This window comes from Cheilinus undulatus, linkage group 18 (assembly GCF_018320785.1).
Source record: "Cheilinus undulatus linkage group 18, ASM1832078v1, whole genome shotgun sequence".
NCBI classification, from domain to species: Eukaryota; Metazoa; Chordata; class Actinopteri; order Labriformes; family Labridae; genus Cheilinus; species Cheilinus undulatus.
This window is the reverse complement of record NC_054882.1, coordinates 23,939,427-23,953,639: the sequence shown is the minus strand read 5'-3', so window position 1 is coordinate 23,953,639 and position 14,213 is coordinate 23,939,427. Positions and strand designations below refer to the sequence as shown.

Below are 14,213 nucleotides of genomic sequence, written 5' to 3'. Positions count from 1 at the left end.
ATATGTAGTCTCGTGAGAAAGAAAACAAATAAAATATATATGTTATCGGGGCTAGTCGTCATGAAATCGGACTTATTGGAATGACGTAATAATTTCCTGTTATTGGCCTGATAGTTATCGTGCACCCCTAGCCATGACATGAGACTCAAATGTTTACCTTTTATTCATCATATTTTTGTTTCATAAACAGAGCATTTCAATGCAGTTGCTTTTCTTTCAGATGCATTGACATTAACCAGAAAGTGTTGGGGTCCCAAAGTACAATTAATGAGCAACTACCATTTATTCTGTTTTATTCAGGCATCTGCAAAGTCACTTAAATTTTCTTTTCTAATATTCATCTCTGTAAATGTACATTGTGGCCCAGCAAACTCCACCCAAGTAGCATCAATCTCTTTGAAGACATTGAAAAATTATTAAAAATAAGGAGGTCCACACAGTAGAATGTTTAACAGTGTCACCAGTAAATCCAATGCCAATTAGACGGTGACATCGGTTGTACACATTAAACATAATAAAAAGATAAAAAGCTGACATGAGTTAAAACTTCTAGGTGTGTTTTGTCACTTCTGAGACTTAAAAAATAGCATGTAATAAAATACAGCATCCAGACCAGGCATCGATCCCACAACAAGTGCATCAGGGACTCAGTCTCTGTATATGGATGCATGCTCTACCCACTGAGCTAATCTGGTGTCCTATATGCCCAAAATGTTACAAATTCATTTTACCAATACTGATACTTAAATGTTCAGACCTAAAACTTTAGTCCTTATAAAACAATTTAAAGTGCAAGGATGAGAAAAGAAGCAAACTTCAGTCCAAGAAGACACTTAAATATTCAAGGAACGGGGCACCAATAGCCCCCAATAAAAGACTTAAGCTGATGAAGGCCTGTTGGTCCTGCCAAAACTCCACAAACTTATTTATATATTATCAACATATGTATTAGTTAAAAATATCTACCAATACCAAGAATCGGCTTTATATGAATATGGTAGAATATGGTATCAATATTCTTGTTTTATTATCTGTCATGTAATTCCTTTAGATAAAAAAATAGCATGATGAAATTAAAATGATTTTACAAGCCTTGACTGCCAAGACTAGCATTAAAGTGTGACAGAAGTACTTCACTAAAGTTGAAGATGAGATCCTTGACTAGAAAGCTGTAATAATGATGTTTAAAGGGTGTTGAATCTGTGCAGACACATTGCAGAGAGGTGCTGCAGTGCAACATTTTGTATTTTTGTGAATGGAAAACAGCACTCAGACACTCTGCTGTCTCTTTTATTTACACGGAAGAAAGAAATACCCTTCCAGCTTTCCACTAGCTTTTTTTCTCTGGCATTACCTGAGCAAAGTGAATGTGTTTTGACATTTAACTTCTGTTTAACCTTTGCCAAGAATGAACTACTGTTTTTGTTCATCAGACCTCTCCATTATTCCAAAAGGAACACATGGTTGACCTGCTTGCATGACTGTACGTCAGTAGAAATAACTGAAGCCTTTTTGTTTCAGATTTGGCAGAAATGTATTGATGTATTTACAAGACGGTTAAGTCTGTTTGAATCGACTGAGTCCATGTGAGCTCCAACTGCAGCAGGCAATGCTGTGACCTGTTTGTGGTCTTCATGCAGGGTTAGAAACTGAACAGTGAGTGCCTCTGTTCTGCTTTCCTGGTAGCATAAGAGTGAGATATGGGCCAGCTGACAACAGCCAAAAAATTTGCGGCCGTGCTTTCTCCACAGACATAAACAATGACACTTACAATTTCCTGAGCACGCTCTGGTCCAGGAAGGCCATCCACAGAGAGGAAGAAAAACTCTTAAAGGGGGTTTTTGTGGGTTTGTTGTCACAATTTTCACTTTTTTTCCTTTTTAAATAGTAGTTAGTCAATTTTTTAGTATTAAAGGTCACTGGTCCAGCAGTCCAGATGCTGTACCTGCAGCTGAGATACATCTGCTTGCAGTGTGATGGATAAAACAGCCAGATGGTGTTACCTGTGCCACCTCCCCCCTCTGCAGCCCCATCAGTCTAATGAACTATTTGTTTACCATATGTGTGAAATGCACCAAAGGAATTTGACTGGGTGTGTGTGTTTAAGCGTGTGTGTATGTGTTTGGAGAGGCACTGTGTACTTACCCTCCCCATTGTTTTTACTGCTACCAGACCGGCCATTTGTTCTGAGGCACAGTCTATGCTCTGTGTACTTTGAGGGCTGTTGCAGCTATAGGGTTTGGTTGCATCGCCCGTCCACTCTCTCTCCATCTCCTGTTTCTCTTCAGTGTCTCGTCCGCTCAGTGATTCGGGGTTTTGTTTAGCTTTTAGTGGGGGGTTAGCTGAACGCCTGGTGCTGTGCAAGCAGAAGCAGCACAGGCCTCCTAACACCATCACGGGGTGTTTCGGCCCGCTCCACTTCACCAGATCTGAGGGAGCAGACCTGAGCCAATTAAGAGCCGGGAGAACGGGCTGCTGTCCGTCTCGCCGCGACCCGCCCCCCTCATCGCTTTGATCTCTTGCACGCTACACAGAACCAGAGCCAGAACACTTTAACCTCTCTGTGGAGGCAGCGGACGACAGGGCCTGTCCAATTATTACAATCTGGTTTCAACATTTCTGGGTAATCAGAGAAAAAGATGACAAATTACCTCTATCTCATTCCATCTGCCCATATCTGAGATGCTCTACAGATAATGTAGAGCGGTTTTCAGATGTCAGAATTGGCATTTATTAATTTCATTTACATTTTTAGATTGTAATTCTACTTTAATGAGAAAAATGGCCCTCAGTTTTTGTTGAAAGCATGCTTTGGCCAAGTTACATTGGTTTTTTAACCTGTTAAAGTTGGTGCTTGGGTTAACACTGAAGATGCAACAATTGTGGAAATTGTTTAACATGATAGCTAAGTTGATACTGATACCTGTGTTTTTTAATCACTTTTATTGGTGTAGCACCCCTACTATGCCAACATTTTCTCACACATTTGACCTTGAGATATCAGATCAGAGCTGGTGCAATCTCTTATTTGATTCCGCAGTTGGATATATTAGATGCCATCATAAAACCAATTTGACAGCACAGAGAGACATCGATAACTGAAATCACTCCATGCCACATAATTGGGCCCGGGCGGATGTTTGTAAATGGCCGATATCAGCCGATACCAATGTTAAACATATGTATCTAAAGGATATTCATCCTCTTGCATGTTTTACACTTTCATTTTATAAATCATTGTCAATGTGGCTTTTGGCTTGTATGACCAAAAATAATAAATAAAACACTTTAATGTCAAAGTGAAAACAGATTTCTAAGAAACGTCAATTAAATAAACATATATAATGTAAATAAGTGACTGTATAAATATTCACCCCCTTCAAGTCAGTATTTAGTAGATGCACCTTTGGCTGCAATCACAACCCTGAGTCTGTGCAGATAGGTCACAATCAAGCTTTAACATCTAGACACAGCAATTTTACTCCATTCTTTTTTGCAGAACTGCTCAAGCTCTGTCAGGTTGCACGGGGATCGGGCGTGAACGTCCCTTTTAAAGTCCAGCCATAAATTCTCTATTGGATTAAGGTCTGGGCTTTGACTGAGCCACTCCAGAATATTCACCTTTTTGGCATTGAACCATTTCTGTGTAGCTTTCCAAGGCGAGAAGCATCCCCACAGCATGATGTTGCCCCCACTGTGCTTCACAGTGGGGATGCTTGTTGGTGGTGATGTGCAGTGTTTGGTGTTTGCCAAATGTAGCATCTTTTCTGATGAACAAAAGCACCATTTTGGTCTTATCAGACCTTTCTTCCACCATGGAGTCTCCCACATGCCTTTTGGCAATCTCTAGTAGAGATTTAATCTGAGTTTTCTTCAACAGTGCCTTTCTCTTTGCCACTCTCCCACAAAGCTTTGACTGGTGAAGAACCCAGGCAACTGTTGTTGTACGCAGTCTCTCCCATCTCAGCTGCTGAAGCTTGTAACTCCTTCAGAGCAATCATAGATATCTTGGTAGCCTCTCTCACTAGTCTCCTTCTTGCACGGTCACTCAGTTTGTGAGGACAGCCTGATCTGGGCAGTTTTACGTGCTAAATTCCTTCCATTTCTTGATGATGGATTCAACTGAACTGGTGGGGTATGTTCAGTGCCTTGAAATGTTTTTGTATCCGTCCTTTAAATTATACATTGTCTCTGAGTTTCTTGGAGTGTTCTTTTGTCTTCAATGTGTAATGGTGGCAAGGAATACTGATTAACCAGTGACCCAGGGTGTGTTTATACTACAATCACTTGAAACACATTCACTGTACGCAGGTGATTCCCCCTGCCTACTAGCACAAACTGGCTGAACCTCTGTTGGGTTACGTCAGCCACTTTAAATGGGGTGAATATTTATGCAATCCTTATTTTACCTTACTTGTTTTTGTTTAATTGACATTACTTTGTAGTAAACTGTTTTCACTTGACATTATTTTTTGTCAAATTATACTAAGCATGATTGATTTATAAAATCAATAATAGGGTAAAACTAGTGATGTTACGTGCTGTGCTGATGCTTTGAAGTGTGGAGTAATCCAGGAAGTGCTTCTGCGACATGCGTATCAAGGCTTGTATCATTTCTGATGAGCGACGTCATTGGTGACGTCCAAAGCCTTGCTGCCCGGCTGTACCATGTGACTGGTTCAGGAAGTGGTTCAGATGTTTGTGTAAGGTTTGACAGCAATATAAACCCCATAGGTTGCATTCAAAATGTGTTATGATAGAGGAGATTTTTGGTCAGTTAAGAGTTTGTATATTTTGGATAGTTTTGAGAGTAAGATAGTTAAATTGATTCCATTTTCCAAAAGTGATACAGAACACGAATATTACCCCTACTGCCATTACTATATATTATATGACACCGCCCATGTTTATTATGATACATGCGTATGATATAGCACAGTCCTTAAAACTCACTATATTGATATAAAGAAATTATAGTCATGCATTTTTTTCATTATTCAAAGTAATTCCCAAACAGCTATTACTGACATAACACAGTGTATCACAGATTACATGGTTAAGATCACAGTTGCCTGTTTTACACACTTTGACCTGCAGGTGGTTTCGTGTGCACACGAACCCTCGAGAAATGAACCCTTTTCCAAACTGATTTGCTGGAAAGCTTCAATGCTTCATAAAGCTTCATCTCACCATCATTAGGTAAAACATCCAATGAGGTGAATATTTCTATAGGCACTGTATCTGTGCATCCCTGGCTAACAACACTAGCAGTTTTTTGGATGTTCAGGATGCCTCTCTGACAAAACCTCTCAAAGTGTTTGTTAAAGGATTTCCAGGAGAGGCAGGGGAAAAAGAGATTCAGAACTTATTTCAAGCCCATGAAAGCAACATTTGGCTGGAAAATATTTTTAAGGTTTGGTAGTTGTTGTGGAAAAATATTTGTAGATGTTTGGATTTTATTCTTTTAAGCCATTTTAGGAGGTGTTTTTCTGTGTTCAACTAAAATCTTTATAGGAAAAAGACAAATGGTCCAAACTGAAGGTGGTATGCAACTAGGGAAAAAAGGGGTTTCAAGAATCACAGCTTTAAGATTATCAGAGGTAAATTATTGTTGCGAGCCTCCTTTTGAGTGTTATTTTGGTCTACGGATTCTGGATATTTAAAAAGAATTGTCCCATATCAGTGTTTTTTTTAAAAAAGTGTTTCACTAACTTACAATCATTATGTGTCATTTCACCCTCAGGACCTCCAAGAGTGTCAGAGAAGGTTGCTCACAGACAGACAGCCAGGCTGGGAAGTGCCATCAAGCTGCCCTGTCCGGTAGAAGGAGATCCCCCACCCCTCATAATGTGGACCAAAGATGGGCGCAATATCCATAGTGGCTGGATCCGTTTCCGCATCCTGCGTATGGGCCTTAAAATCAAGGAGGTAGAAGCAGATGACACAGGGACCTACATCTGCAAAGCCACTAATGGCTTTGGTAGTGTGAACATCAACTACACACTCATTGTCATTGGTGAGTACATAGGGAGTTTGTATGTATCACACTGGAAAGTTTGTATAACCTGTTTCTCTGCAGGAAGAAACAATGTGTCATTCTTATTCAATTCTTAATGCGGCACCTATAAAACATGAAGTCACCTGTCTGGTAACTAAAAGCAGAGAGCAGACCAATGAGTCAGCCACCTGATTTACACATCCAGAGGGCATCATCATCAGATGTTGTGTTTTGAAGCTGTATTTTTAATGCTTTCCTTTAAAAAAAAACTCAGCTCTGTTCAGCTGTTTAAAGACAGCATCATTCACAGAGGTCGAGGTCTAAAACAAGTGGATTTATGGAGCTTTAGTGGTTGATCCTCACATCTATTGTATTTGTTACAGCCCCTACCTCTCCCTGCCCAAAGTCAACATCGGCATGGGATATTGTTTCATACCACTTCATCCTCAGTTACTCAATTTGATCTCAAGCTCTTCCTTTCCTTAGGCTACACTCTGTGAAAGCAGGAGGTCCACAGCTCCACAATAATAACCACATTCAGTGTAATAGTGCCGGTCTGTCTTCTGACTCTCGCAGAGCTCTTAAACGGGGCCTGGAGGATTAGACACCATCTGACTAAATGTGTAACGCATTTGTGCATGTGCATACAGTGCATTTCCTCTGCACTAGAGCGGAGCATGATGAATGAGCAGAGTGGAGCGTGAAGGCTGTGTTTAGTCTAATTACTGTAAGATGCCTAATTAGGGCCAGAGTCTGCGATCTCTCTCTCTTGCTCTCAGAAGGAGCTGCAGCCTGGTCTTGTGATGGACGTGCTTCAGAGGAAGAGCCATAATCAGGCAGATGTGGAAAACACAGAGCACTTGAGGAAACGCTGCATTTTGTAGTAAATAACGCTTGTGAGATGGGAATAGACTAAAGTTTATTTTAAGGTCCGCCTCAATATGAAGCTGCTGGTGGTTTCAAAGAGAGGGTGTCTGCTGATTGTGCGCAAATATAAGGTTTACGATCGAGGCACGGTGCCAGCTATAATGTCAAGGTTCATAGTGCAGTTGTGCTTTGCAGTATCGAAGTCAAACATGCACATGTCAGTGTGGTGGAGCTCTTGAAGATAAGATATTCCTTTATTAGTCCCACAAGAGGAAATTCCAAAAGGGCAGTTTTACATGAAGTAATCACTTTTCGGGGATCATTTTTATGATGCTAACAACAACGATGTCATTCATACTAGTTCCAGGTCTGTTCTGAATGGATGCTGTTGCAGTCCTTGGTCCAATGTGACATGGTGTAAAAGGTCTATTTAATGGTTTTCCAAAGCAGAAAGTAAATGTAGATTCCCTCAAGTAGGAGCTAGACTCAATTTGAAAAGAACTAGAAATGAGTAAAATACATCTCAGATTGTTTACATTAAACCAAAAAACCACGAATCAACTTTTTTCCAGTTTGTTTTAAACAAGTAAAAAAGTGTTACTACACAGTAGCATTTAATGATATTTGTAATAGCTGTCACTATTTCAATGTACAGTGTGTTAAAGAAAAATTGACATAGCTGGTATTATAGAGTGGAAAGCAAAATTTAAAAACTGCATTGAGTTCAAGTAGCGGTCAGAATTGCTAAAATAAATCAACTATTCATTTAAAATGATGAGAGAAAGACAATAATTTGTCAAGTTTAAACCCATAAAAAGTATAACAATGCATATGAAATGAAAAATGATGGACAAAGTTCATCATAAGAGGAAAATAAAACCCACAATTTTTCACAGTTCCTTTAATTAACAGATATTTCTTTATGATGTGCTGACCTTTATCTGACCTGTTTTTGAGACTGTTGTTCAGACATTGAAGCACCAAAAAGGGCTGCAAAAGTTCCTCTGTTAAATTGTGAAAGACAGCTTATTTTTTAGAATAAAGTTTTTGTCTTTGGAGAAGAGCCAGACAAATTAAATACTTTTGGATTAAATTCTAGATATGAATATTGATTTAAATCTGGGAGGTACACGATGAGGATTTTTGTGAAACTTAGCTACACACTTACATACACAGGAGACACACAATGAGTAGATTAATCTCAGTGATAGATAACAAATTTTTCCCTGCGGTGTGTTTACATGACACATGATTTGTCTGCTTTGGCTTCTGCTGCAGCGCAGCTGAGTGAGAATGAAGACTTCAATGAAAACAGTTTAAGAGCGGTGTGATGAAGCTGGAAGGGATCAGTTCAACCTGACTGCATGCGTTGCTCTACTCCCACTCTCTGATTTTCATTTGGACAAAAACACCATTTGAAGTTTAATCGTAAGTCTTTCTTGGAAGCATACTTCCATGAGATTTTTTATCAGAGTTGTTTTTGCCCTTTATGGACATACATAGAGACTTTCTGGCCCAACTTGTAATCCTTGTCTGATTTGTTCCATTTCCTACTCATCTTCTGGTTGGGATGATTGCGTGACAGATGACCCTAGGTACTAAAAAGACACCCCCAGCCCTCTATTTCTTCCCTCTTGTCCTTTATCCCATTAGGTACCAGTGTTTGTTTTTATAAATAATTGTTCCATCGGAGCTGCATTGTGTTCTTTTTTTGCCACAAAGATTAGGGGGCCTCATTGTCAAAATGCTTTCAGGATTGCAGTTGGCTTAATGCAGCCAAATAGTCCGCAATTATCATGAGCAACACTTTCCATTAACATGAATGACCTAATTGTGAGCTGTTTTAATATAGCTGCGTGCAGTTAACTGCAGTGACCCGCTGGGAGGCTGACTATTCTGCTCCAAAGATCAGAGGAGTGAGCTTATTTATTTGAAATACTGTAAATGAGGAGTAGCTCCCAGCATAGCTCCACATACAGTATCCATCATGACAGTTTATTGTTTTTACTGGATCACAGAGAGAAAAATGCAGAGGCAACTGTAGTCGTTTATACTTCTGGTCAGGGGAGAGGGGTCTACAAATCCTGGCAGCTGTTCAAGTTGAGGCCGAATGTGGAGCGCGTAACATTTTAAACATCGCCTGGGACCCTGTGGAGAAGCCAAGCAGAAGACAGACAGTAAGATAAAGAGACAGCGAAGACATGGGGGGAGATAGGAAGTGAGAGAGTGAGGGGTTTTGCATGGTGATGTAAAGAGGAGGGGGGGGTTTCAACTGTAGCTGGAGAGACCTCCCTCCTTCCATCTGCCAGTGGACAGCCTGTCCTCCCCTGAGCTATCTGAAGAATCTGGTCAGTCAGTGCAACATGGCGCCTCCTCAATCCCTCCAGCTGGCTGTTTGGGCCTTGTTTGGGGTGGTCTCTTGACAACTGGCCCAGTCCCATCCTAGCACCCCCATCAGGACACAGCAATGCAAGCAGCAACCTCTCCATCCTCAGCTGCTCAGGCTACACCGAACTGCATATTAGCATTAAGATGGAATTGTCATATTAGCATTTACAGGATTGGAATTGAGTCTTTATGTCAGCTCAGATGAAAAAATACAGGGCTGTCAGTGCACGATAGTGCTACATGGAGCTGTTGGCTCGGGCAGGACAGATGTCAGGCAGGCTGTTAGATAAACTGCCCCTGTTGTGACTGATCACATGTGGTAGCTGTTTTGAGATTTCCAGAGAGTGATGTGAGGCCGCTGAGCATAACTTTCCCTGGACATTACAATGTCCCCATCAACATCTGGAGCTCATTGCGACCTCAAATCATCTGGCCTTTTCCTGTGATTCAGCTGGCACAGGAGGTCAGCCAAGCGAGTGCGTAGTGACCTGCTTCCTGTGGCTGGATTTCTGAATGAAGTGGGGGGGAGGGGGGGCGTCAGACCCCAAACACTGTAGCTTGGCCATGAATGGACTTAAAGTATGTATAGAAGGAGGCTGATTGCACAAACAACTTCACATTTACTTGCATGCAGATGAGTCATGACTCTTTAGATCATATTTCCGTTTACATTTAAAAAAAAAACCTTTGATTTCAAATAGTACATTAAGTTTGAGGGCTTTTGTTTAATTGCTGCTGATTGCATAACAAGTTGCAGCTTTTGCTCACTTTCATGGGCACAAGAACAAGCCCTGCAGTCATCCCACATTTATTGATTGTTTTAGTTTTACATATTCCAAAAATAACAGTCAGATTGCAGTTGTAAGATGCCCTACCTCACCCCTGTCTGCAGTCTAGTGAGCTCACATTGTGTCAAGACAATAGTGGCAAAGGATAACTTTAACAGGACAGACGTATGAAGGGTGCCATTGTTCCCCAGAAATGCCAAAAAGTAAAGAGGAAATAGATTCAGGGAAAAAAAAACTCAAAAAGAAAACCCCGGCAGTGTGGGAGCATGTTCTGTTTGGATTGGGAGGTTCAGGAACCGGGAGGAATGTGGAGAGCCCAAGTGAGCAACAGAGAAATATTTCTTCCAGAGGAGGCTGTTTTTTAAAGGAATGGGTTATTATAGTTGGCCAGTTAAACCCCTTCAAATAGCCATGACATCATGGCTGGGCTCGGTGCTGCAGGGGACAAACAAAGGAGGGTTTGTACCCAGAGAGCCCTGGAGAGCTTTGAGGGTTTTGGGGGGACTCGGAGGGAGGCAGAACGAGGGGGTTAGAAGTCACATCTGGTCTCTTTACCTGGCCCAATCAAACCCTGAAAGGGAATCAAGTGTGCCAAACTGCATCTAGAAAAATCCATCTTGAGGCTATGCTGAAGTGGAAATCAAACAAACTAGTATAAAAAGTACAGCACTGTCTGCTAGTTCTTAAAACACACTGTGAAATAAAAAGTTACTATGGCCTTTGCATGGGGGAATTTAATGTTTTTCCTCTCAACTCACTGTTGCAACATTTGTTAGAATCTAATAAATGTATAATGTGAAGTGACTTTATGAATACTATATATAATAATTTAACAGCAGCTGATCTACAGTAATCATCTGCTTAATGTCCTCACAGATTGGTAGATACTGGCGTGGAACTTGATTTGCTCCGTTAATTTATCAATGCTTAACTCGAAAAGTCGATACGCATCACAGACCCTCGATTAAGTTTCTCTCATTATATTCTCTTTAAGCCCTGTCTTAGCCCCGCTGCATGATGTCAGCCAATGACATAAACGCCACAGCTGTCTCCTGAAACTGGGCTTATGAAAAGTGATCATATTACTGCCAAATATTACAGAGTTTGACCTTAGCATGCACCCCGCTTAAAGGAGACTATCTATAAATGCTAAATTTACTCAGATGGAGCCAAGGACGCTTTTCTGACCCTGTTTGGTGTTGGACAGCCGCCATAAGGGCTGTGGCGGTCAAACTGACAACGACAAAGGATGAAAATTTAATGAAAAATAGCACCTGCAATCTCATAGAGTCAATTCATTTATATATTATTTTATCACACAAACTAAGGAGGGTTTTTTAGTTATTCAGAAAGAAAAGGAAGGTTGGCAGTTAATTATTGTAATGCTTTAGGTTTATGTCAGCGCATGCTATGCTTAACAGAACTATGTTCTAGCAATTTCTGCTTAAATAGGAAGAGTCCTTGAAACTGTTAATAGTGGTTTGACCAAGTAAGCACTAAAATTCACCAACTTTTTTTAATGTAGGTTGAATTCTTGCTTCAAGATTTCTCTTGCATCTCCTAGAAAAGAATTAAAAACTTGCTGTTTGTTTTATAACTGAGCTAATTCTGTTTTTTACAGACGACTCAGGCTCTGATAAAAAAGCACCAGGGGCGCCTGAAGCAGCAGAGTCTGACCTGGGCACTGATGGCACATTAGAAAAATTTGGTAAGATCTCTTCTGGATTTCTGTCAGTGATGCAAAAGTGAATTAAAGGAACCACACCTTTTGCCCTGCATGCTTTACTCTATAAACCAGTGATTCTCAACTGGTGGGTCAGGACCCTAAAGTGGTTCTCAAATGTTTGCCTGCAGGAAAAATTGTTGCTAAGAGCCTATGATGAGGATGTGGAAGCACTACACAGACACCCGTGTATGCTATTATAATCAATTTACCAAAATAAAGAATAAATTTGGATTGTTTTCTTGAGACATCAACTTATTGATTATCTAGTGATAACAAAGCTGGTTTTCCCATGACAATGTGTTGATTTCTTGAGATCCTTAAAAAAAATCAAACTTTACGCGTTTTCTTTTGATATTGAACGAAATAAAATGCGTGCATTTATGCATGTCCTTCCAGGGCTTCTGTAATCATGTGCTTTTTAAACATGCTTGTTTTGCCCTGTCTCTTTGTTGTCATATATTTTGCTTCATTCAAGGTAAGTACATTAGAGTGATTGACATTTTTGGAAAACTTGGGTCATGTGGTGGGTCCTGAGGCTAGACCAGTTGAGAAACACTCCTATAAGCAACAGAAAACATGAACTTAAAACCACAACTTCACATTTGTAAAAAAAAAAAAGAAAGTGTTTTTTCTTTTTTTTTTCAGTTCATTTTGATGTATTTTGCCCAAGGATATAGATTTTTCTCCTAACATGACTCTTTTAGCTTACTTATTTTTGGAGTCAGTCACAGTAAACACAATAGCATATGATAAACTTAAACCACCACTGTATCATTTGTGGAAAATAAGATTCAATCTTTAAAATCCATGGTATGGTCCCTTAAAGTAAATTAAGCTTTTTTCCCAATTAATTCATCAGCTGATAACTTTTTTCTATTTTCCATCCTACAGTGCGTCCTCGCTTCACCCACCCTGCTAAAATGAGAAAAAGAGTTATCGCTCGTCCTGTGGGCAGCTCAGTGCGCCTAAAATGCATGGCCAGTGGAAATCCTCGACCAGACATCATCTGGCTGAAGGACGACAGGCCGCTCACAGAGCAGGAGGTTGGCGAGGGCCGTCAGAAGAAATGGACTCTAAGTCTGAGGAACCTGATGCCTGAGCACAGCGGCAGATACACCTGCAGGGTCTCTAATCGGGCTGGGGAAATCAATGCCACGTACAAAGTTGAAGTTATACGTGAGTATCCCAAAGAGAGGCTGAGCTGTCCGCATACCAGACATATTCACCTGGCAGCAGTAAGGCTAACAGATGAGGCAGGCCTCATTAATCCAAATGATTACCACTGTTTGTTCGAATCATTTTTCTGATCTTTTGTACATTGCTCCAGGAAATAGTCTAGGTAGAACCGTAACCTTTAAAAAAACAGTTTTCTCTCTGATCTACCTACCCTTGCTGTCTGATTGCGATCAGCAGGTCTTATTCATATCCTAGCTGCATGGATGAATGTGCTTGTGTAATCATGTATATGAGAAGCATATTGAGGAAGCAGTCTTGAGAGCAAGGGCTTGTACCCTGGTGTTTGCACAGGGGGGAGAAGCTGTTTAACTCTGAGACCCTCCACCCAATCTGGAGCTGATTAAAGCCCAGCTGTCTGCCAGAGCCCCCTCCTCTTGAGAAATGTGTGCTGTACAACCAGGAGCAAAGAAAGAGGAAACTAATCACACGTACTTCTTGTGTTACATGTGATATTCCTTGCTCTCTGTTAATTATACGTTCTAAGCCAGAGGCTAATAATGCCATGGACAGCTAAGACCTCTATCTGCAGGACTGTCATGTCAACAGATGTGTTTGTGTCCACAGAGAGGACAAACTCAAAGCCTGTTTTGACAGGCACTCACCCAGTCAACACCACAGTGGACTTCGGCGGCACCACGTCATTCCAGTGCAAAGTGAGGAGTGATGTGAAGCCAGTCATTCAGTGGCTCAAGCGAGTTGAATCTAACGAGGAGAGCCGCTACAACTCCACCATCGAGGTGGGCGACCACCGATTTGTTGTGCTGCCTACAGGCGAGGTGTGGTCACGACCCGACGGCTCCTACCTCAACAAGCTGCTCATTACCCGCGCCAAGGAGGACGATGCCGGCATGTACATCTGCTTAGGCGCCAACACTATGGGCTACAGCTTCCGCAGCGCCTTCCTCACTGTGCTGCCAGGTGAGGCCTGGGGAATGTCTGTTTACAGTTTACCCAGCAGGCAGTGCAGCGTACATACTCCAGAATGAAAAATCAGCAGCTTAAGGAAGTAGCTGTGCTATATGGTTGTATAATTTATGTGGCTGTTTATTTTTAGGAATTTACACTGGTGCACACAGAAACTTCAGAGGAATGTTAAACTGAATAAAAGTGGGAGTCAGTCCTACATGTCAGTGAAAAGATACAAGGACAGGAGACAATGAAGCAAGCATTAATGTTTTGTTGCCTGTTTCATACCATCTTTGAGGTGTTA

The 14,213-nt window shown here is 41.0% G+C and overlaps 1 protein-coding gene across 2 annotated transcripts in view; it reads left to right on the top strand.

Annotated features, from left to right (window-relative positions):
- The window catches only part of LOC121525884 (fibroblast growth factor receptor-like 1), a 34,240-nt gene that overhangs the window by 17,746 nt on the left and 2,281 nt on the right, over positions 1-14,213 (top strand). For both annotated transcript variants that reach the window (XM_041812078.1, XM_041812079.1), the window contains 4 exons: positions 5,744-6,016; positions 11,663-11,749; positions 12,659-12,943; positions 13,568-13,921. In XM_041812078.1, coding sequence (XP_041668012.1) covers positions 5,744-6,016; positions 11,663-11,749; positions 12,659-12,943; positions 13,568-13,921 — 999 coding nt within the window. The remainder of the gene's footprint in view (positions 1-5,743; positions 6,017-11,662; positions 11,750-12,658; positions 12,944-13,567; positions 13,922-14,213) is intronic.